The 25,667-nt window shown below is 41.3% G+C and overlaps 1 protein-coding gene across 1 annotated transcript in view; it reads left to right on the forward strand.

Moving 5' to 3' along the window:
• The window catches only part of COL22A1 (collagen type XXII alpha 1 chain), a 316,045-nt gene that overhangs the window by 202,932 nt on the left and 87,446 nt on the right, over positions 1-25,667 (forward strand). Inside the window, exons 29-38 of the mRNA XM_058177405.1 lie at positions 4,644-4,688; positions 6,183-6,245; positions 8,627-8,680; positions 12,294-12,335; positions 13,384-13,416; positions 16,538-16,591; positions 18,946-18,999; positions 20,764-20,817; positions 21,000-21,053; positions 24,734-24,787. Of these exons, the coding sequence (XP_058033388.1) occupies positions 4,644-4,688; positions 6,183-6,245; positions 8,627-8,680; positions 12,294-12,335; positions 13,384-13,416; positions 16,538-16,591; positions 18,946-18,999; positions 20,764-20,817; positions 21,000-21,053; positions 24,734-24,787 (507 nt within the window). The remainder of the gene's footprint in view (positions 1-4,643; positions 4,689-6,182; positions 6,246-8,626; positions 8,681-12,293; positions 12,336-13,383; positions 13,417-16,537; positions 16,592-18,945; positions 19,000-20,763; positions 20,818-20,999; positions 21,054-24,733; positions 24,788-25,667) is intronic.

A 25,667-nucleotide genomic window follows, 5' to 3' on the forward strand; every position in this document is an offset into this window, starting at 1 on the left:
CTGGAAGAATTATCCATCTGGTTCAGTTCCAAGCTGGAAGAAAGACACTGGAACCATGGAGGCTGATTGGAAAGATGGTTTATTGATGAAGCAGAACCACAGGGGGTTTGTGGTTCTGGGCAGCTGATAAAATGGAGTTGAGAATGGGGGGTTTTATACCTTCTTTCGGCTTCACTCTTGAGCTTCCTGTTCCTGTGCAAGAACATGTATTCTATTGTCTGTTGTCAGATTCCTATGTAGGGGTTATGTAGAGGTCATAGCTGGCTCTATAGGCAGAAGAGGAAATGCAAATCCTAGGTGTTTGTCTGAGCTCCCAGGTTTGGTTGAAGTTTGGACTGCTATCAGAATGGTGTAACGAAGGGGCTTTGTTCTGAAAGGGTGTTGGGCAATTCCTATTGTGGCTTAATGGCTTTGTCCTGTGTTGGATCTTGAGTGAGGGGCTACTCCTACCATTCTTCCTTTGTTCAGACTTTCTTGCAGGGATTTTCAAAATATCCTGTCTTGAATGGATTACCCAAATCTGCATTTCTAAAAGGTGGCACCTCAGTTTCTGCTTGAGGCTAGGAGACTGGGGCTGTTTTCTTTCCTCTAAAAAAACCATGTTTCTCCATTTGTTCCTTTGGGGAAATATAATATTCTGCCTTTTTAATATTTCCCAAACTATTTCATTCTTCGGGGTGGGGGGCTGACTTTCTACAATCCCCCCTTTGGGCCAGATAAGTGTGGGTGACACACTTTTTCTGGCCCAAGATTAGGAATTGATCTGATCAGGGACACTTGATGGGTGCTTTTAATTTTTTTTAATGCAAAGGGGAAGGCATTGATAGAGGCAGCAGAAAAGTATTCCTTTGTTGTTCCCCAAAAGGAGAGCTTTTAACCCATGACGGTCTGGCAGCCAGGGCAAAAGTTCTGGAAAGAAATTTACAATATCCAATTTTCTATGGCAATTATTTTCAGATGTTTGAGGTCAGTTTCTGTGAGCTTCCAGTCTGATCTGAAGCAAGCACAAGCCCCAAAATTCTTCCCAGCCATGGTTTTGCTTCAATAAATAACTACTGGCTGACCATTTCCAAGGGTTGCTTCCTGAACCTGCTTTAGCTCTTACTTTAGTGCATCCAGGGTTTGTGAGGCCAAGTTAAGGTTAGCCAGTGTGCAATCCAGGCTATTAATATATATTTTTTAATTGTTCACAATGAGTGCATCCAGGGTTTGTGAGGCCAAATTAAGGTTAGCCAGTGTGCAATCCAGGCTATTAATATTTTTTTTTAATTGTTCACAATGAGTGCATCCAGGGTTTGTGAGGCCAAGTTAAGGTTAGCCAGTGTGCAATCCAGGCTATTAATATATATTTTTAATTGTTCACAATGAGCCTTGGGACTTCTACTAATGAGACCACCAGTGCAACATATTCTGCCTTACTGGGCAACTAGGCAGCATCATTTGTGAGTCATAATCAAGGTTTGGGGTTTGAAGATCTCTTTTCTGCTACCTCTTCAGTGAGGGGATTGCCTGAGGGGGCATGCCCCCTCCCCCATGAAATTGGAGATATGATTGCTTGGGCCACAGAGCAAAAACCAGCCTAGGAGAACCTTTGTGTGGAGGTAACAGTAACAGAATTGGAAGGGATCTTGGAGGTTATCTAGTCCAACCCCCTGCTCACACAGAAGACCTGTACACAGAAGAACTGCTGAACTGCCAGCCTTTCTGATTGACAAGCTCAGTGTCTTAGCCATTGAGCCACCTAGGGGAAAGGGATAGCCTCATTTTGATTCTGAGGTGTGTGTGTGTGTGCGCGCGCAGTTACTTCTACAAGACAGACAATACAAACATCCTGGACAAATTTCCCTCCCACCTGATAGAAGTCCAAGGTGTTCAGAACTTGCTGTGCCAACCACTCCCAAATGCCATCCCTCCATGAATCCATTTAACTGATTAAATGAGGCAAGAAAGAAAACCTTACAATGAATTTCTGCCCTTCCCCCATAGTCTTTCCAGCTGTCTTCTGGGGATTGAAAGAGTCTTCACTGGTCTATCTCAGGGTCCTTTCTTTCATGTCCGCTGGGTGGCATTAGGCTTGGCTTGGTGGTAAGGCTGGTTAGTCAGGCTTGGGAAGATCTGCTCCATGCTGGTTGCTGTGATGATTTTTTTGGTAAATGAGTGGATCCAAACTCAACTCCCTGGCTCAAATGGATGGAGGATCTCTTCTGGAGAAAGCATCTGGGTCAGTGTGATCTTCTTCCAAAGGTTGCAGAGTTGTCTGTGCAGGGCTGAAAGATATGAGAATAGGGCCTCCTCCCCCCTTTGTCAGTGACTCTCCCAGAAAAGGCATTGTTGGGGGGATAAGTGATGGAGAGGTGGAGTGGGGGTGGATAGATAGCTTGCAGGCAGAGTTTGTAAAAAAAACATTAAGGTTAACATTGCAGATGTTAAATAGACAGATAAAACCACTTAAACACGTATAGTAAATGCAAGAATGATTTTTTTCCTGTAAATGGATTTAAAACATTCCCCTGTAACCTTGGGCTGTTCTTAAAGGTACAGAGAGGGAAGGAAAAAAAATTGAACACAATTCTCTTCACCCTGTTCTGCTGGCCAGGCAAACCCAGGGTAAAGGTATTTTTTTTCTTTTCATTGCTTTATCTTTTTTTCCTAACAATTTAAAATTCTTGTCTCTAGGGATCAGAGACACTTAACAATTGCAATTATCTCAAGGATGCACAAAGATTTTCACACACACACACACACACACACACACACACACGGAGAAAAGGAGAGGAAACAGAACTCTCAGGTGTACACCATGGTCTTTCCCACCATAAATCTCAGTTAAATCCCTGCCATGCCCATCAAGCCACTCCAACCAAGCCATGCTACACCCACTGAGCCCCACCCTCAGAACCGGTAGTAAAAAATTTTGAAATCCATCACTGAAAGGAGTCCTCTCTCTCATACAGGCGTACACACATTTCCCTCACTTTTCTGGGCTTTAAAAGTTAAAATTTAAAGGTACTCACCTTCTTTCCAAGAAGCCTTTGAGCTCAACACTCAACACTCCCTTTACTACCCTTGTTCCCAAGGGTACCCAAATTGCCAAGGTACGAGGGAACCCACACACAGACATGGGTCTGTTGCCAGCAAAGGAGGCTTACCTGGGCCAGGTCCATTGGTCAGTTTAGCTTAGAGTCCCATCTTGGGGTGCCAAATTGTGGGAAGAAATATCCATCTGGTTCAGTTCCAAGCTGGGAGAAAGACACTGGAAACATGGAGGCTGATTGGAAAGATGGTTTATTGATGAAGCAGAACCACATGGGTTTGTGGTTCTGGGCAGCTGACAAAATGGAGTTGAGAGTGGGGGGTTTTATACCTTCTTTGGGCGTCACTCTTGAGCTTCCTGTTCCTGTGCAAGAACATTTATTCTATTGTCTGTTATCAGATTCCTTTGCGGTCATGTAGGGGTTATGTAGAGGTCATAGCTGGCTCTATAGGCAAAAGAGGAAATGCAAATCCTAGGTTCTTGTCTGAGCTAATTTGGTTGAAGTTTGGGCTGTTCTGGGATGATGCAATGAAGGGGCTTATTTTCTGAAAAGGTGTTGGGTAATTCCTATTCTGGCTTAATGGTTTAATGGCTTTGTCCTGGTTTGGATCTTGAGTGAGGGGCTACTCCTACCATTCTGCCTTTGTTCTGACTTTGCTGCAGAGAGTTTCAAAATATCCTGTCTTGAATGGATTACCAAATCTGCATTTCTGAAAGGTGGCTCCTCAGTTTCTGCTCGGGGCTGGGAGACTGGGGCTGTTTCCTGCCTCTAAAAAACATGTTCCTTCATTTGTTCCTTTGGGGAAAATATAATATTCTGCCTTTTTAATATTTCCCAAACTATTTCATTCTTCTGGAGTGGTGGTGGTCCCGCTGACTTTCTACAGTTTTACATTTATGTTTTTATTGTATTGTAAGTCACCCAGAAAATAAACATTTTCAAGCAGGCAAGAATGACTTAAATAACTACCAATAACATTTAATGACGTATGTTTAATATAATACATCTTTCTATGTGCTTAATAAATACACACATAGTGTTCTTCGAAGAGACACGGTGGCTCAGGGGCTAAGACAGCTGAGCTTGCCGATCGAAAGGTCGGCAGTTAGGTGGTTCGAATCCCTAGTGCTGCCGTGTAACGGGGTGAGCTCCCGTTACTTGTCCCAGCTTCTGCCAACCTAGCAGTTTTGAAAGCACATAAAAATGCAAGCAGAAAAAATAGGGACCACCTTTGGTGGGAAGGTAACAGCGTTCCGTGCACCTTTGGCGTTGAGTCATGCCGGCCACAGGACCACGGAGATGTCTTCGGACAGCGCTGGCTCTTTGGCTTTGAAACGGAGATGAGCACCGCCCCCTAGAGTTGGCAATGACTAACACGTATGTGCGAGAGGAACCTTTACCTTTACCTTTATAGTGTTCTTCACAAATCCTTGTTTGAAAGAGATTCAAATGTCTGCAATAGCTTCTTCCTTCACCAGAGCGGTGGGTGGGGAATAACTAAAAAGAACTTTGCTTTCTTGATCTTACTTTAGTTTTGGAGACTGATATGTAAAAGTTTAGAAAATAAAATAGAAATCTTGGAAAACATGTTGCTTTGCTATTTTTCAGGGTGAATCAGGCCCCCCAGGACCCTCTGGCATAGTCGGGGAAAGAGTAAGTATTGTTCATGTCAAAGTAGTCAAAGTCTATAATGGTAATTTGTTATTTGTTAGATTTATAATGACCTTGCTTCTGAATGCTCAAGGCAGCTTACATGGAAATCTTCCTTTATCAGGGGAGGGCTGCTGGGGGTCCGCAGGGGTTCGGGAGAACCTCCAGCTAAGATTCTGTGCAGTTCAGAGAACTCCCAAATCCCACTCCTGGCTGCCCCTCCCACCTCACCCCACCCCTCCCAAGAGTCTCCACGCGGCCCATTTTGGATGCAGGTAAGTGCAGGGTACGTGTGGCGGCTCGGGGAGGGCAAAAAACAGGCCTACTGGAAGTTCAGAAAGGCCCATTTCCAGCCGTCTGAGGGCCTCCAGAGCCTGAAGAGGCCATTTTTACCCTCCTGGAGGCTCGAGGAAACCCTCCAGAGCCAGGGGAGGGCAAAAACACCCCCCCACACCATAGTGCAGGAGGCCTACTAGGCCATGATCCCCATGGCCACGCCCACCCAGCAATCGGGCAGAGAACCCCTTGCTAAAATTTTTGAAGCCCACTGTTGCCCTTTATTATATAATCACAAGAACGACCCCCAGGGGGAGGGCCTTCTCTGTGGGGGCTCCTGCCCTCTGGAATGAGCTACCTCCGGGGCTTCGTCAACTCCCCAACCTCCGGACCTTTCGCCGCGAGCTGAAGACGCTTTTGTTTCAGCGTGCAAGGCTAGCTTAAATGTAGTTTTAATTGGGGTTTTTAATTGGGGTTTTTAATTGTATTCAGATTTTTAGGCCATACATTGAATTAGTCTTTTATACTGTTTTTAACTTGTGTTATATGTATTTTTGTATTTTATTGGCTGTGAACCGCCCTGAGTCCTTCGGGAGAAGGGCGGTATACAAATTTAATAAATAAATAAATAAACACTCTACGGAAAAAGTTGAACTAACAGTGAGTGAGTGGCTCAAGGTCCTCCTTGAAATTGTTATGTGTCAAGGTGGACAACCTGGATTTTCCTTGTCTTAGTCCTATAGATGTAACCACTATTCCTCACTTATGGTGCTGTTTCTAAAGTGGTCATTTTATTGAAGCAAAAATCCTTCCCAAAACAACCAGCCGTCAGCAATGTATCTACAGCAGTGTTGGCAACAATCTTAATTGGAAAGATTAAGAGGGTACATGCATCGGGCCTCAAAAGAATATTTGTGTGACCCATATTGGATGCTAAAAATGAAATGAAACCTTGGCAGAAGTTATCTAGTAGGCTGGGTAAATCATGCCGAAACCACAATGATTTGAGTTGTGTGTAGAATGTGTGACCATAAACACGCGTTTGTCAAATTGCTGAATCAATTCAGGGGCACCCAGTCTGATTCCCTTCATTTAATCCACAGAGTAATAAAACTCTTGATGGTTACATTTGGTGTGTGTGTGTGTGTGTGTGTGATCAAATTTAAATTTCAAATCAGTTGAATTTTCTACAACTCTTAAGAATACTATATTCTCTTTTAGGGTGAAGCTGGTCTTCCAGGCCCACCTGGTTTGCCTGGTCCAAGAGGAGAAAAGGGAAACCAGGTATGTAATTAAAGATGTCTGTCTGTTTTGCTTTGATCCATAAAAGGAATGGAAACTTCTACTTGAAGAGCAGTTGGTATATATCAACCTTCTAGACCAGGGGTCTCCAATCTTGGCAACTTTAAGCCTGGCGGATTTCAACTCCCAGAATTCCACAACCAGCTTTGCTGGCTGTGGAATTCCGGGAGTAGAAGTCCACCAGGCTTAAAGTTGCCCAGGTTGGAGACCCCTGGTCTAGACCAGGGGTTGGCAATTAATTTTCACGTCAGAAACTGGGGCTGTTGTGGAGGGCCTCCACCACTGACCCACCCACTGCTGCCTCACAGTCCTGCTGTCCCACTCTCCACCATGGCCTACTCTGTGGACCAGAGAGGACATCTGAAGTACCAGATGTGGCCTGTGGGCTATAAAATGCCAAGGTCTGTTCTAGACTTTTCTACAAAGAAGTGATCTCTCTCTTGTTAACCTCTGTTTTACTCCAAATTATTGCTTTTTACATGTACTTTTTTTAACCCTGTGTTTGGGAGACACATCGTATCTGCTGCTTCACAGTTCTTTATTTATTTATTTATTTTTGTTTACATTTATACCCCGCCCTTCTCCGAAGACTCAGGGCGGCTTACAGTGTATAAGGCAATAGTCTCATTCTATTTGTATATTTTTACAAAGTCAACTTATTGCCCCCCCAACAATCTGGGTCCTCATTTTACCTACCTTATAAAGGATGGAAGGCTGAGTCAACCTTGGGCCGGGCTTGAACCTGCAATAATTGCAGGCTTCTGTGTTCTTAATAACAGGCTATTACCAGCCTGAGCTATCCGGCCCTTTATACCCCTCTCTAAGTGGTTTACAGAGTCAGCCTATTGCCCCCAACAATCTGGGTCCTCATTTTACCAACCTTGGAAGGATGGAAGGCTGAGTCAATGTTGAGCCAGTGAGAATCAAACTGCCAAATTGCAGGCAGCCATCAGTCGGCAGAAATAGCCTGCAGTACTGCATTCTAACCACTGCACCACCTCGGCGCTTTGATGGTGGTTGTCATCTTTAAACTTTTCATGCTTCAGGCTCTGGGGATCTACAGGTTGTTGTTGTTTTTTCTGCCCATCCAACTTGGTGAGGAAGACCAAGTTCACTTTCTTAAAGAATATCATCTACGTGCAGCAGCTGCCAAAAAAGCAAACACAGTTCTAGGTTGCATAAACAGACGGATAGAATCATGATCACGTGAAGTGTTAATACCACTTTACAATGCCTTGGTAAGGCCACACTTGGAATACTGCATCCAGTTTTGGTCACCATGATGTAAAAAAATAAAAATGTGAGACTCTAGAAAGAGTGCAGAGAAGAGCAACAAAGATGATTAGGAGACTGGAGGCTAAAGCATATGAAGAACGGTTGCAGGAACTGGGTATGTCTAGTTTAATGAAAAGAAGCACTAGGGGAGACATGATGGCAGTCTTCCAATATCTCAGGGGCTGTCACAAATAAGAGGGAGTGAAGCTACCATGCTTTCCTGAAAATAAGACCCTGTCTTATATTTTTGAACCCCAAAATGAGCATTTGGCCTTATTTTCGGGAAGGTCTTATTATTTTGGGGTGCGTGGAACAAGACGAAGCTCCTCTTGCCATCTTACCTGATTTCCAGCTCTGTCTCCCTAACCCTAACCAGAGGAAATGGTGGCGACTGGCTGCGCATGTGTTTAAATATTTTGGGGGAGGGCTTATTTTCGGGGTAGGGCTTATTTTTGGGCATGCACTCAAAAGCCCGATTGGGCTTATTATCCAGGGAGGTTAATATCTTGAGAAGGTCTGAGAAGCACAGCACCATTTACCTCCAAAACCTTCAAACCTCCTTGCAGACTGTGTTGTGATACCAAGTTTTAAAAGGCAAACCACAGAAGAGCCAAGTCGCCCTGAATTTCTTCAAAATTAATGCTCCCCAAAGTCAGCCCCCAACCCATCCAACCTTTAAATTAAATCCAGAAATTCCAACCCTGATCACTTCTAAGGCATTGACATCAGTCATGAGTGGACTTTAGCTACTGCCCGAAGTAAAATAAAAAAGTGTAATCTATGTTAAGTGTGCGAAGATACATCCTCTCCTGATTATTCAGCTTATTTTCCTGTTTCAAAGTCCAGAAATCCCAGCCCAGCAAAATTATTGTTCCCTTCTAACAAGTAAAGGAAGCCATGCTTTTTAATAAGACTTTGAATCTGTTTTAGAAGTCTGTACAGCTCAGTTGCCTTGGTCCTTTTTTGTCCTCAAACGGACTAGTGCAATAGATTGTTGTCGAAAGCAGAAATTGCAGCAAACGATATTTTAGATCTATTTTTGCCACCAAGGGTCATCATGCAAGCTCTTGGGTTATTTGTGTTTACAGGGCGAAAAAGGAAGAGCTGGGCTCACTGGCTTCAAAGGTGACAGAGGAGAAAAAGTAAGTTACCAGATAACTGATGAAATTCCATGGTTTATATGCACACTGATGAATTCAGTTGTTTTGTAGGTCACATCATTGTTTGTGTATGACCTACACCAGATCTTATATCCTTATAGGACAGGGATGGCTAACCTTTTTGCCGTCGTGTCTCAGAAGTGGGGGGAGGAGGGGGTCACGTACGTGTGTATCCACACCCATAATTTTATGCGCCTCCCCATGTATGCACATGTGACTCCCCACACCTCCTCGCACGCGATGGCCCGGTAGGCCCGTTTTTCTCTCTCACCGGCTCCAGAGTCTTTCTTTGAGTCTGGGGAGGGTGAAAACTGCCTTTCCCACCCCACCACCCCGAGGCCCTCCGGAGGCCAGAAATGGCCCGTTTATCAACTTCCAGTTGGACAGGAAGTGACATTTTTTTGCTGTACCCAGCCTCCAGAGACTCCTAGAGAGGCTCTGGAGCCAGGTGTGAGAGAGAAACGGGCCTTCCCCACCACCCCCCGGGCCCTCTGGAGGCAGGAAACAGCCTGTTTCCCTATTTCTGGTGGACCCAGAAGTCCTGAAAATCAGCTGAACCTGAGTGCCCACTGATATGGCTATGCATGCTACCTGTGGCACGCATGCCATAGGTTCGCCATCATGGTTATAGTATTATTATCTTGAACACAGCGGGTAGTCAATAAGTCAGACATCCCCAAATTTATGCTTTTGAACATTCAATGATTGGCTATTAGAACTGTCAATCAAAGCAAGATAAGGAAGAGTATTTTCTTCCAGTTTAAATTTCAGATTAATGAAATTTTAAAAATCAAGGATTTTTGTAAGGATTTCATGGGTTCATAGTTGTAAACCAAACAGAGTCATGTGGATAATGAGATGTGCAGTGTACAAATTTGGGAAAGAAAGGAAGGAAGGAAGGAGGAAGGAAGGAAGGAAGGAAGGAAGGAAGGAAATATCTATACATACAGACACACATAGTGTTGTACAGATGTCTGCATTTCTGTATATATAAAATGAAATGTATTTCCTTCTGAAAAGAGATCCCTGATTATTTCAGCTACATCTTAATTCTGAAGCAGGAAAAATCAGAGAAAAGGAGGCTACCCAACAGAGCATGGAAGGTGTCAATCAACTATAGCAAAATGGTCAAGTATCCAGCTGAGTCAAGTATATTGCTCTCTGGAGATCGTACATCCTTGAAGTGGAAATAATAACAACAATCAGAGCATAGGAGAAACAGAAGAAAGATTGAGTGGTCTAGACAAAGGAGACATATCTCTTTTTCTACTGCTACTGCTACTACTCCTACTCCTAGCAAAAGGCTTATTGTGGCTTCAGTCAGTGCTTGCCTGCCTTCAGAACTTGGGAATGTTCCTTCTGATCTGTGCCCAGAGATGATCTTGGAAAAACAGAGCTTTGAATGTGAGAATGGTGCCCACAAGACACGGGGTCAAAATTTAAGAGGGTAGACATGTATAAAATGCAAGCAAGACTCCCATTGTGCAGTTGCGACTTCCGCCTTTTGGAGTCCCCCCTAGAGGCTTTCTTGAGTTACTGTTATGGTCTGTCCATGGGAGACAAGAGGAGGAAGAACTGCCACCGGGGCAATAGAGAGATAAGAGACTTCTCAGCTAGCAAAAGGAATCCTAGAAGGGACCCTCCCTAGTTCCCTAGAAAGCAAAGGTAGTGTTGGGGGAGAGCGATGTGCTTTCACACTTGCAAGATTCTGTTAATGTAACCTTACAATAAAGTGAGTGCTTGTACCAGTGGTGGGATTCAACCAGTTCGCACCACTTTGGGAGAACCGGTTGTTAACTTACTGAGCAGTTTGGCAAAGTGGTTGTTGGAAGAAATTATTAGGGCAGAGAACCGGTTGTTAAATTACTTGAATCCTACCACTGGCTAGTACTCATAGACTACCTCTTGAAAGCTGTCTTGGAGCCATCTAAAACTAAAATCATGACCTAGGCCTGCGATGTCAAACTTATGGCACATGTGCCAGAGGTGGCAAGTAGCTGTTGTGGTCCTTCAGCAGCCTACGGAGCTGACAATTGAGTCGGACAGCGATGAGGCTGAGGTGAGGCCAGGGCCATCGGGAAGTGAGGTGCGGACTCCAGAGCCTCCAGAGCCTGATAGTAGTGAGACAGAGGAACAGGAAGAGCCTGTTCCTAATGCACGCATGAGAAGAGCTGCAAAAAGGCAAAAGTAGTTCAAGCAGAGAGGACAACTCGGGAGTAGGACCAAGAGATGATTGGCTCCTCCCATAAGGCTTAAAATAGACCAGCAATGGCGTTTCAGCTTTGCCGGAAAACAATGTTGTAGCTGTGTCTTCTACTCCGTCTTCTGCTTTGTGTACATCTTTGTTTTTGTGGCTTCTGGACATTTGCCAGGAAGGGCCTTTGGCAGTTTGCCTAATTGGACTAAGGTTTGGGAGATAACTGAGGAATTTGTGTTGGGAGGCATTTGTTTTACTTTGAGTTGAATAATGCTGGGAATGAAGTAATTCCCAGATGTTCGAATCAAGTTTGTTTTTCCATGGACTAAGTTTATTACTACCTACTTGGGCCTGGGTCACAACAGCAGCGCCCTCTCTGTGGGAATGTGAGCCGTCACCCCAGTTCAGCCCCGTTGCACATGCATGCACACCTCCCACTGGCCAGTTGGTCTTTGGGTCTCTGCCGTGCCGGGGCCGGGGCGCGTGCAGGGATCCCACGCATTCATGTGGGGGGCTCATGTGGGGGTGTGTGTGCATGCTCATGAGGGCACATGCATGGGGGTGCACAAGCATTGCATTTTGGAATTTTGGGTGCTTTGGGCACTCAGTCCAGAAAAAGTTAGCCATCAGTGACCTAGGCTGATATCAGCCAGGCCAAGAAAGGGGATGAGTTGGAAGAACTGCTTTAAGGTACAATAAAATAATCTTGAAAGCTAACTAAAGTAGGTTTAAAGTCGGTCCAAACATATACTGTCCAAACATATACTGCACAGAATTAAAATGGGATTATTTTGGGCTTCTTTATCACACTTTGCTCTTTCTCAGGATGAGTAGTCTTCTCTTTAAGTCCCCCCCCTTTTAGTGGATCATTTCTTCCTTCCCTAATCCCCAAATTCAGTTCCACATTCTTTTTCATCTGATCTCTAAACCAACACTCTTGAGTGCTGATACAACTTGATCAGTGTCACTTTTAGGGAGGTTAAAAGGAATAAGATTTAGGGTGAAGGTCATGATATAGGAAGAAAGGCATCTTATTTTTGCCCAGCGCTGGTCTAATTAAAACTTCCTATTCAAGGAGAAATCGTGATCAAAAAACGTATTTCTTTTATCATGTCTATTTTAATTGCATACCGTCAATTTAATGAAGGTAGGATGGAATGTAGCAACATAAAGATGTGATGAGTATTTCTTAGATTTATAGCAGATTGTCTCCTTATTGGAAGATGAATTTGTATACCTTAATTTAGATTTATTAAATTCAGATATGAAACTGGGTCTTCATTTCTTTTTTTAATCCTTCCTTCCTTCCTCCCTCCCTTCCTTCCTCCCTCCCTCCCTTTCTCTCTACCTCCCTACCTCTCTATTCCCTACCTTTCTCTCTCCCTTTTTCCTTCCCAGGGTGAAATTGGTGCTCCTGGCCTTCCAGGTCAACCTGGAAAAGTAAGTAGAACTGCATTTAAAAAGCTGTAAGGATGTCTAGTTAATCTCAGTTGCTTTCAATAAACTAAGCAGGATTAGATCCCATTATTTGCTGGTGGGATAATCCCACCACTATAGACTATAGACCAGAGATAGGTTTCAGCAGGTTCTGACCAGAAAACCGGTAGCAGAAATTTTGAGTAGTTCAGAGAAATTCTGACTGGCCCCACCCCCATCTATTCTCTGCCTCCTGAGTCCCAGCTGATCAGGAGGAAATGGGGATTTTACAGTATCCTTTTCCTAGAGTGGGGTGGGAATGGAGATTTTGCAGTATCCTTACCTTGGAGTGGAGAGGGAATGGAGATTTTACAGTATCCTTCCCCTGCCTCGCCCACCAGGTCATGCCCACCATGCCACACCCCCAGAACCGGTAGTAAAAAAAATTGAAACCCACCACTGCTATAGACCATGTCTCTCTGTGTGTTCAGTATGACTTGAACTCATTCCACCACCATCCATGAAATCACTACAAGTACAAGTGTCTTTCCCTTAAGAAAAACTGTGAGGATTATAAATGGAATGAGGACATGGAGGGGGAAGAAGTGAACCAATGTTTCTGAAAATCAAAGTTTCTTCTGTTCTTCAAAGTGAAGATGTGCTTCAGTCAGCCAACTGCATTATTCATTTTGTGTGGCCTCAAGGTCTTTAAAAAACAACAACATGTACTCTTACAAAATGTTGACTTTGTGTTGCAAGCTTTTGTGAAGCATAATTGCACAATGTGTAGCTCTCCCGGGAGATGCTGAGCCACAATTCTTGTTTCCCATCAATAGTAAGTAATACGGAGCATTGAAATTCAATGCATTTGGAGACCCACACTCAGTGAATTTCTATGATGAGTTTCCATTGCCTTTGAGATATGTTATATATTTGAACTATTTTGAAGTAATAATAAAAAAGGAGCATTGCCATGTGTTTGTCACCACAATGCAATGAACATTATGTTGTTGCTGTTATTATTTTATAACGTTGGTGCTGAAATCTCTTATTTCCATTGTTTCCATTCTAGACTACCCTATTTACACCAAGGCCTAGTATTCCTGTAAGTAATTTTTAATTCTTTGACATTCTATGATTATGCTTCTATTAAACATGCTTACACAGCCAAACTGTATTAAACATTTAGCAATGGAATTTCATATGCATGTACTTTTCAAAAAGATATACATAAAGAACAGAAGCTGATGAGACTCATACAGTTCCTATATAAAATGGGAAGGAAGATCCTACAAATATCCACGGAAGCCAAGAATTCATAGGAATCTGGGATCTTACAACAGCAGACCTTCAGTTGGATAAAATGAACCTCTGGAATGGCCAGAGATGGTATGGATGTCCACCTAACTTGAACATCAGATTAAAATCTCCAGGTTCCACGTCTACTTTAGCTCCATCAGCAAGATTTCATATTGCCCATGATAGATCTGAACTGAAATCCAAAGTCTGAGTGACATTTTCTCACTGTAATTTTAGGTCATTTGTTGAAAGCAAGTTGACCTACCAAAAAAAAATTAATTCTGTTGATACATCATCATCGTTCTGTACGATATACAAAAGTATTTTTTTGTTTGGGTTAGCAAATCCAGTTATTTCTTAATCACTCTTTATATTAACAGGTGGAATATCCACGCTTTTTCTAATCTTCTTTCCAATATGTCTTAAAATATTTCAAAACAAGCAAAGAACAACAATTGAAGGCAGGGAATATTAGGCCAATAATATTCCCAGGATTAACTTCCTGTCTTAGTTTGTGCAACAATCAGAGCTTCCTTTTATCCTTACTTAGTACCATCCTTTTCCTTAATCTAATTATTACAAAATATTGCACTTTAGGTAACATTACAGCTAAAGAAGGGATTGTAAGCTTGTGAAAGTGTTGTTCATATTTTCCCAAGTGAGCAATCAGAAAACCTATTAGCAAATTAAAGACAGTTCAGATAGTTTGCCTTAATTTAGATAGCTCACATTTCCCTGTCATGTTCCTCTAGACCAGTAGAGGACAGCAGATGTTCGTCATAAAAATATATATTTTAAATCTGTCTTAAAGTTTATCTTGCTTGCTATCTGTATTGGTTTATGACCGCAATAAATTGAAAATTAATTGAATTGATGCAGTCATGTTACAGGTAGTCCTCAACTTATAAGCACATTGGAGCCCAAAATTTCTGTTGCTAAGTGAGACATTTGTGAAGTGAGCTTTGCCCCATTTTATGACCTTTCTTGCCACAATTGTTAAGTGAATCACAGCAGTTGTTAAATTAGTGACCCGGTTGTTAAGTGAATCTGGCTTCCCCCTTGACTTTGCTTCTCAGAAGGTCGCAAAATGGTATCGCGTGACCCCCCGGGATATTGCAATCATCATAAATATGAACCAGTTGTCAAACATCCAAGTGTAGATCACGTGACCATGAGGATGCTGCAGGGGTGTAATGCTCCCGGTTCGGACCGGATCCAGTAGCGATGGTGGTGGGTGGTACTGAGAACCGGTAGCAAAAATCCCTGCCTGCCTGGCCCATGCCCACCCAATCACCTGGTTGCCCTCTTGCTCACTTGCCCGCTTGCCTGCTTGTCACTTCTTTCCGCCTCGCTCGCTTTTCTTGCCTGAATGGTAGGAATAGGTTGTAAAAAATGCTTTTAAAAGGTAAAAAAAAAAGGCTCTGATGATCGCGCACCACAGCTGTGATCGCCGGAGCCTTTTTTTTTTTACCTTTTAAAAGTATTTTTTACTAACTATTCACCCGAATTTTATACTTTACTTAGATATTTTAGATTTAGCAAAACCCTTTAAAACAGTAGAATAAGTGTTCCCTGTTCATCCACCCTCTTTCTGAGGGGTAGATTTCTGCTACAGTATTTTTTTTTCCTCTGTAGAATTTGTGTTTTGTAGTATTTTTCCACTGGAAAAAAATTGCACAATATTCATGGACTTTTGGGGGATTAACGAGTTAGAGGTGAAAGTTGTCCAGAACTTAATGATGCTTAATTTGTGTACTTAATAGAACTTCATCAGCTGCACCCTGAAAAATGATGTCATGCCCTTTCTATAGTGTTGCTAAGAAAATTATAGGAAATGGTCCAGGTCAGGCCCAAGTACTAGAGATGATACAATGAGATCTACTGAAGTCCAGTTCTTCATTTACAACTGTTAGACAGAATCTTGCCAGACTAAAACTATAACCTTCTAATTTAACAAATACCGTATTTTTCAGAGTATAAGACACAATGGAGTATAAGACGCACCTTAGTTTTTGGGGAGGAAAATAGGGAAAAAAATTCTGCCTACCAGGTATTCATCTGTCTAGTCCTTAGCCAGATCAGCTTCAGTACATTATTTCGCTTGGTGGTTTTGAGGTTGGGGCTGGTTGGGGCTAAAAAAACAGCTTCTAAAGCACAGTTGATCGCTGGAGGAAGCAGCAATTAGAAAAGCAGGCAAAGCACAGAAGATCACTTTGCTTGCGTTGGAACTGAAAAACAGCTTCAAAAGCACAGCTGATCCTCGGAGGGAGCTCCAGTGACTAAAGCAGGCAAAGCGCGGAAGGGGTAAGAGAAGACAGCAGCTGTTCCGGGTAGCCATTTTGGGCAATGCGGGGGGTTACATTCGGAGTATAAGACACAGCCAAATTTTCAGCCCCTTTTAAGAGGGGAAAAAAGTGTGTCTTATACTCCGAAAAATATGGTAAATCCTGGAAGTTTTGAAGGTATGGCTATCCTGAACCTTTTCCTCCTCACCCTATCCAGTTTAGGACTATGCAGTCTCTTGTCTTGGAGCTCTCCGGAATGTGCTGTCTCCATCATGGGAAATTGCAATCCCACTTGCTGATGTTCCCTTGCCTCTTCTTCTCCTTCAGTTGCATATTCCATCATAGTCCATGAAGCTGCTACAAGTCAAACTTGACTCTAGGGAGACTTTATTTTTAACCACTCTCACAAAATATGGAATCAGACCATGTCTCTGCAAAGTTGCCTGTGGCCATTTAATTAATATGAGTGTCACCTTTGGAGCAGAAGAATCAATTTTGCAATTGGAATGGACTTGCTAATGAATGTCTATCTCGTCACAGATAGGAGCTGTATGACTGTGTTGTCATGGAGGTTGTCGTGTTTACCAGTTCTATCACTCATTATCTAAACCAACATACAATTCTTTTCTTTTCTTGCTCAAGGGAGAACAAGGGCCCAAAGGTGAAAAAGGTGATCGTGGAGAAAGAGGTGAACCCGTAAGCAGATTATTATGTTCTTTCTTTTCAGATAAACCATTTCAAATGAGTAGAAAGTTAAAATATAGGTTGCATGATGATTTTTAAAAAAATTATAGAGGTAGATGGTAGAAGATAACCAGATAAGAGATCTGATTTAACTATTTATGTACAGTATCTACTTATGCATTATTTACGTATCATATACCATGGATAATACATCTGTAGTACGTAAGTAGATAGATGTATCATATCTACTCTTTCCAAATATTGTTTCTGAAAAATAATCATTTACATTAATCAACTAAAATGGACAACTTTAGGAATATAAACAAAGTGAATTGTTATTACTAAGGCCGTATTTGTCTTATGTTATGAACTGGAGGGGACGCGGTGGCTCAGCGGGTAAGACGCTGAGCTTGTCGATTGAAAGGTCGGCAGTTCAGTGGTTTGAATCCCTAGTGCTGTGTAACGGGGTGAGCTCCCATTACTTGTCCCAGCTTCTGCCAACCTAGCAGTTCGAAAGCACGTAAAAAATGCAAATAGAAAAATAGGGACCACCTTGGTGGGAAGGTAACAGTGTTCCATGCGCCTTTGGTATTTAGTCATGCCGGCCACATGACCACGGAGACGTCTTCGGACAGCGCTGGCTCTTTGGCCTTGAAACGGAGATGAGCACCGCCCCCTAGAGTTGGGAATGACTAGCATGTATGCGCGAGGGGAACCTTTACCTTTACTATGAACTGGAATTTTATTTATTTACATAGCTGCCCATCTCACAAAACATGACTCTGAGTGTCATATAAGAACTGAATAATAAATACAAAAAACATAAAATCCAGATGAAAATAAACATTATCCAAACAAATAGACCAACCCTAGTCAAAGGGAGGATGCGAATGAATATTTAGCAATGGAACTGTCTGAGCATATCTCCCGTTGAACTCATGGTGTGATCATATAACCAGGTCTTGAGGGATTTCCAGAATATCAAAAGGGATGGAGCTAATTTAATTTTGCAGGGAAGAATGTTCCATAAGGAATGCACCATGGCAGAAAGGCCTGGAATCACTAAATATAGATCTGTAGCTGATGGTAGTCACCGCGTGCCTTCTTTGCCAGATCTAATGGGGCAAGCTGATATCACTGGGGAGAGGCAAGTCCCTCAGATATAGAATAGAATAGAATAGAATAGAATAGAATAGAATAGAATTTTTTATTGGCCAGGTGTGATTGGACACACAAGGAATTTGTCTTGGTGCTTATGCTCTCAGTGTACATAAAAGAAAAGATATGTTCATCAAGGTACAACATTTACAACACAAATGATGGTCATATTAACACTTAATGATACAACACTTAATGATAAGCAAAGGGTACAAATAAGCAATCAGGAACAATCAATATCAGTATAAATCATAAGGATTACCAGCAACAAAGTTACAGTCATACAGTAATAAGTGGAAAGATATTGGTGATGGGAACGATGAGAAGATTAATAGTAGTGCAGATTTAGTAACTAGCTTGACAGTGTTGCTTGTTGTTTGATGGCATGCGGGGGGGAAACTGTCCTTTTGTCTAGTTGTTCTAGTATGCGATGTCCTATAGCGCTGTTTTGAGGGTAGAAGTTGAAACAATTGATGTCCAGGATGCGAAGGGTCTGTAGATATTTTCACAGCCCTCTTTTTGACTCGTGCAGTATTCAGGTCCTCAATGGAAGGCAGGTTGGTAGCCATTGTTTTTTCTGCACTTCTAATTATCTGTTGAAGTCTGTGTCTGTCTCATTTCTTATCTATCACAGATCACCCCAATCATTATCTTTGATCTATCCAGGATCAAATACTCTTGGCTCTTAATAATGAACTTTTTCTGGTGCGAATAGAATAGAATAGAATAGAATAGAATAGAATAGAATAGAATAGAATAGAATAGAATAGAATAGAATAGAATTTTTTATTGGCCAAGTGTGATTGGACACAAAAGGAATTTGTCTTGGTGCATATGCTCTCAGTGTACATAAAAGAAAAGATACGGTCATCAAAAATTCTAAGGTATAACACTTAATGAGAGTCATAGGGTACAAATAAGCAATCAGGAAACAATATCAATATAAATTGTAAAGATACAAGCAACAAAGTTTTAATCATACCGTCATAAGTGGAAGGAAATGAGTGATGGGAACGATGAGAACATTAATAGTAGTGCAGACTTAGTAAATAGTTTGACAGTGTTGAGGGAATTTTTATTCTTGTTTATAACAGAAAGAATGTCTCTTTCTTAGATCAAGATACTCAGATTCACTACAGTGGAAATATATATATATAAAACTGAGATCATTTATGTGTATTTCTTTTTCTGCCTCTTCCTTTCTATAGGGAGAACGAGGTGTTCCAGGAGAACAGGGTCCGATCGGACCAGCTGGGCAGCAGGTACGTTAAGCTAAAATGAAACCACTAAACTAGCTCATATATTGATATATATGATATATCATAGATACAAACTATTCATTGGACCACTGCTTGCGACGTTGATATAGCTAACCTAAAATCAACTTGTTCTGCCTGAACTGGCAATCCCAACTGAGCTGTCTTTTCTGTATGGATTTGCACACTTAGACCATGTGAGGAGATGGCCGTCCCAGTGCTTCAAGAGGATATGCTCACTTCACTGGTCTCCTTTAAAGTCAGATGATAAAACAACTGGAATTGATCTTTAAGAGGTTTACAAGTTAATATCCATCCATCTCTCTCTCTATTCCCATCTGTGGAGTGAAATCACAATAGTTAGACAATATGGAATGAGCTTAGGAATGGAACTGATTCAGTAGGGAGATATATATATATATATATATATATATATATATATATATATATATATATACTGTATATGTATGTATATGTATATGTATATATATATATATATATATATGTATATATATATATATATATATATATATAGGTCTTTAGTTATTCGGGTTTTCTCCAGCGTAAAATTGGAAGTGTCTTGGCAATGTTTCGATGAAGTCTCATTCGTCATCTTCGTTTCTAAACAGCTGCAGTCACACATTGCTCCCAGAAGCACGAAGCTGAAGCCTGAAGATGACAAATGAGACTTCGTCACGCCAAGACACTTCCAATTTTACGGGAGAAAACCTCAGAAAACAAATATATGTATATATGTATATATATATATATATGTATGTATATGTATGTATATATATATATATATATATATATATATATATATATATATATATATATATATATATATATATATACATATATATATATACATACATACATACATCTATATATATATATATACATACATACATACATCTATATATATACATACATACATACATACATCTATATATATATAAGATTATACTGATTTTCAAAATAATATAAAAACAAACATCCATTGTTTATAGATAGAAGTAAAAAATACATCAAACACATAAGATTACATTTGTCTATGTTGTTTTCATAATCGCAAATAATTCTAATCGTCAAATCAATTTTTCAGTGTTTTTTTTAATTTTCAATAGGAATATATATGTATGTATGCATGTATATATGTATGTATGTATGTATTGACTTTAACTATGTGTATTTGAATATAGAATAAGCAAAGGTTGTAATTTGTCACTCATTCTGACTGAATTTAAGATTCTAGGAACAGCTATTGTTGACCATGTGAAAAACTTTCTTGCTTTCTTGCTTTTCCATTATAATCATTTTTTTTTAAAAGATCTGCCATTCGTGTTTGAAAGTATCATCTGTGTCTTCTCCTTGGTTGGCCAGATTGTTGGCCAGGTTGTTGCGACCAACAACATTATAACTTTCCTTTGCTATTCATCTTATTGTTATCACGTCTCCAAGTTCTTTTAAGTGGATTGCTGAGCAAGAATAGATGCCCTTAACACTTCTCCTTTCCTTTTGCTTCTGTTCCTTTTGAACAAATAGTATCCTTTAAAATCGGATGATGAAGACCTAAGTATCTCAGCTTGATGCTCAGGTGTTATTATCTTTTAGTGAATGAAACCAAGGAGCAGCACTATTTTCCTTCAACCATTAAATCTCCTTCCACAGCTATCTTGGCATGGAGTCAACTTGCTTTATGGACTGCCTGAGCTTCTGCATCTTTGATTCTTCTATCTACTGGACTGAACCCTTGTTTCTTTTCTTTAGGGTCTGAAAGGAGAAGAAGGGGAAGTAGGTCAACCTGGACCTCCAGGAGAAATTGTAAGTAACTGCCTTAAGAATGTTTTTTTTTTCTAGGTAGATCAAGGTTTAACGAACACTTGGATATTTAAGAGCCTTTCCATATCTGAACCAGTGTCATTGCAATGTTGATATTGGGAATAAATGTTGGGTATGAGCATCAATATATTTTTTAAACCTGTGGCTATGATTTATTTTAACAGGGTACCCCTGGACCTGAAGGACCATCTGGCCCACGTGGTTTGCCTGGGAATGTGGTGTGTATACAGTGACAAGGAAATAGCTTCTTACCTGACAGAAGAGTAGTTCTGAATTTGGTCACTAGCTAAATGCAGACTGATTGTTCTGGTGGCACAAGTTCATCACCTTTGAAGGGGATAGAATTTTACCTCCATCAACTGCACCTACAACCTGCATTATTTCCTCCTTGAAACCTGTTGCTTCCTCCTCCTCCTCCTCCTCCTCCTCCTCCTCCTCCTCCTCCTCCTCCTCCTCCTCCTCCTCCTCCTCCTTCTTCCTCTTCCTCTTTCTCTTCCTCCTCCTCCTCCTTCTTGTTCCTCTTCCTCCTCCTCTTCCTCCTCCTTCTTGTTCCTCTTCCTCCACCTTCTTATTCCTCCTCCTTCTTCCTTCCTCCTCCTCCTCCTCCTCCTCCTCCTCCTCCTCCTCCTCCTCCTTCCTCCTCCTCCTCCTCCTTGTTCCTCTTCCTCCTCCTCTTCCTCCTTCTTCTTGTTCCTCTTCCTCCTCCTTCTTTTCCTCCTCCTTCCTCCTCCTCCTCCTCCTCCTCTCCTTATCCTCCTCCTTGTTCCTCTTCCTCCTCCTCTTCCTCCTTCTTCTTGTTCCTCTTCCTCCTCCTTCTTATTCCTCCTCCTTCCTCCTCCTCCTCCTTCTTTTTCCTCCTCCTCTTCCTCTTCCTCCTCCTCCTTTCTCTTTTACCACTTCAGATATTGAGGGAGATACAAAGTTCTGATTCTTGGTCTTCTAGAAGCCTCAGCCACTGTTATTTGATGCTATGGTAGTGTGCCTAACATTGTCTTTCAATTTTCTTCTGTGTCTGCCTTTGATCTTCTCCTGTTTTTGTATATGTCTTGCCCAATATGGAATCCCATCTTATTACTAAATATAGAAACAAGGGTGCCATGCATTGAAAGTACAGATAGTTCTCAAATTACAACTGGTCACTTATGATGGACTGAAAAAAAGATTATTTATGTCCCATCCTCAAAGTTATAACTGCCACACATCCCCTACAGTCATGTGAGAGGTATTTTGGCTGCTTGGCAACCAGGCCACATTTATGATGGGTTGCAGCATCTTGCAGTCACGTGATTGTGTTTTGCAACTATTTTGCTATTTTCCAGCAAAAAAGCTCCCACTGGATAAACTAGATTTGGACTACACAATCATGTGTGATATGCTTAATGATCACATGACTCATTTAGTAACTGTCATAAAACTACCATACAATCAAGTCCAGTCACATGGTGACATGACATATGACGGCAATGATTCCATAATGATTCCAGTATGAGTCTAATTTATTTTATTTATTTTATTTATTTATTTTATTTGCATTTATATCCCGCCCTTCTCCAAAGACTCAGAGCGGCTTACACTATGTCAGGCAATAGTCTTCATCCATTTTGTATACTATATACAAAGTCAACTTATTGCCCCCCAACAATCTGGGTTCTCATTTTACCTACCTTATAAAGGATGGAAGGCTGAGTCAACCTTGGGCCTGGTGGGACTTGAACCTGCAATATTGCAAGCAGTTGCTGTTAATAACAGGCTGCATTAGCCTGTTGAGCCACCAGAGGCCCTGATGATTCCAAAACTACAGGCAAAACTGAGGTTGTAAGTTGAGAACTACCTGCATTGCATTTGAAAATGCTGCGACAAGCTGGGGTTTATCCATAGACTTTGATGGAATTGGCTAAACATTTGGAAAAACTTTACTAGATTTATTAGAATTTACAGAATCATAAAAAGTTAGGATTTGAAAGGGTCACTAAGGCCATTGAATCCGGTCCCCAACTCAGTGCTGAAATGCCAATGAAAGCATCTATGATGGGTACTATGTAGTTTTTTTGCTTCAGAGAGATACAATCAAGATCAAAGGAGGTACTCATAGCACTCTATAAAGCTTTAGTAAGACCATACCTAGAATACTGCATCCAGTTTTGGTCACCACACTGTAAAAAATATGTTGAGACACTAGAAAAAGTGCAGAGAAGAGCAACCAGGATGATTAGGGGACTGGAGACTAAAACATATTAAGAACAGTTACATGAACTGGGCATGGCTAGTCTAGTGAAGAGAAGGACCAGGGGAGACATGATATCAATTTTCCGATATTTGAGGGGCTGCCACAGAGAGGAAGAGGTCAAGCTGTTTTCCAAAGCACCTGAAGGCCAGACAAGGAATAATGGATGGAAACTGATCAAGGAGAGATTCAACCTAGAAATAAGGAGGAATTTTCTGACAGTGAGGACCATCAACCCATGGAACAGAAGTTTCCTTCGGAAGTTGAGGGAGCTTCATCACTTGAGACTTTCTAAAAGAGATTGGGCTGCCATTTTTCAGAAATGGTGCAAGGTCTCCTGCTTGGGTGTGGGGTTGGACTAGATGACCTACAAGGTCCCTTCCAACTCTGTTAATCTGTTATTCTGTAAGCCGCCTTGAGTCGCCATAGGCGAATAGGCGCTATATAAAATAGATAGATAGATAGATAGATAGATAGATAGATAGATAGATAGATAGATAGATAGATAGATAGATAGATAGATTATTAACTCATCCAAGGAAAAGGAGTCCAACCACTTTCTTGCAGTCTGTTTAAACCAGAGGTCTCCAACCTTGGTTACTTTAAGACTTGTGGACTTCGTGTCCCAGAATTCCTCAGCCATCAAAGTTGGCTGAGGAATTCTGGGACTTGAAGTCCACAAGTCTTAAAGTTGCCAAGGTTGGAGACCTCTGGTTTAAACAGTTCTTATGATTCAAGCATGTGAAATCAACCTCCCACCCTGTAAAGTAGCTGCAAGGAGCAGATTTCCTAAGAGGCCCTGAAGTATTTCTTTGGCTGTTTCTATGCGGCGCCATTTTGTGGGAACAAGTCATCTTCCCAAGAAAAGGAAAGGAACATTGTGCTCAAAAATGATCCTTGCTGTTTTCTTATCCTTTTTCTCTCCTCTTCGAAAGAGCGATGGGACTTGGGTCACGTTCTTTGAAAAAGGATTGGAGCCCGTTGTAAACGTGCAAGACACAAAGCTATATTTTACTTCAACATGCAGCTGCGAGGATGAAAAAGTAGAGCATTTGCTGCACAATGTAGCATGCAAATATTTATGATAAACAGTTGGGAGATATATTTTTTTAATGGGAAATGATGTACAAATGTCGTAAAGGAATAAATGTGGAACATTTTAATAAAAATACCGCGACATAATATTCATGGGAAGTAATTAAAGGGAGGATTAGAAATAATTTCCATTAGTTTGTTTATTTGTTCATTTACTTATTTGTATCCTACCTTTATTATTATTATTTTACAAATAATTCAAGGTAGTCAATTTATCCAACACACCTTCCTCCTCCTATCTTCATCACAACAACCCTGTAAAGTGAGCTGTGCTGAGATCTAGTGAATGGCCCCGAGTCACCCAGCTTGCTTTCAGAGCTAAGGCAGGGTTACAAATTACAATCTCTTGCTGATTGGTCCAAAGTCACCCAGCTGGATTTCAGGCCTAAGGTGGAACTAGAACTCACGGTGTTTTGCTTTCTAGCCTGGTGCCTTAACCATTAGACCAAACTGTATCTTCGTGTTTATTGTTGCAAATAATCGATCTAATTTTTCACATGCCTGAATTAAGCTCATATCATTTCCGATCGACCTGTTCAGTAGCAAAATTTGATTTGGTGCATATTATTTTCTTTACAGGGTATACCAGGAGCTGCTGGTCAGCCAGGAATTGATGGACAAAAAGGAGAAAAGGTGAAAAGATGAATCCACAGCTAAAGTGTAATAGTTATTTGCAGGAGGGAAAGGATGAGGGCTAAACATTAAGAGAATTACAGGTAGTCCTTGACTTATGACATTTGAAACTATCCTCACTAAGTCACTAAAAGGGTTGTGCCTGATTTAATGATCTTTTTGTCACGGTTATTAAGCAAATCACCATGGTCCTTAAACAAATCATGATATCATTAAGCAAATATGACTTCTACTATTGACTTTGCTATTGGAACATCGCCAGGAAGGTTACAGATGGTGATCACATGATTCGGAGATGCTGCACAATTATTGTAAATACACAATAGCTGTCAAGTGTTCAAATTTTGACCAGGTGACACTGGGGTGGGCATAAGTGTGAGGAGTCAGTTTTTTCAGTGTTTCCATAATTATGAATGCTCATTAAATGGAGCTGAGTGTTTACTGGCCAGATGCCTTTCCTGTTTCCAATGAGGAGTTTTGTTCAGCAGATAAATTCTCATTGTGCCCAGAGAGAGAAATATCTTCCTTTATCTAGGATCGAACTCACAGCCTCCTGATTGTGAGGCAAGAGCGCCACCTCTAGGCCACCCCACCACTCTCAAGGACTACCTGTATAATGTCATCAAATGCTATATTTTATACTTGGCATCAAACACTGTGATGCTAGTACGTAACGGTGGCATTTGCCTGATGAAATTACCATCTATGGGTCATCATTTTGGCTTGCTAAAGATACTGCTTGAATAATATGCAAACCTTATTATGCATTAAGGGCCGGATAGCTCAGGCTGGTAATAGCCTGTTATTAAGAACACAGAAGCCTGCAATTGCAGGTTCAAGCCCGGCCCAAGGTTGACTCAGCCTTCCATCCTTTATAAGG

This window comes from Ahaetulla prasina, chromosome 3 (assembly GCF_028640845.1).
Source record: "Ahaetulla prasina isolate Xishuangbanna chromosome 3, ASM2864084v1, whole genome shotgun sequence".
NCBI lineage: Eukaryota > Metazoa > Chordata > Lepidosauria > Squamata > Colubridae > Ahaetulla > Ahaetulla prasina.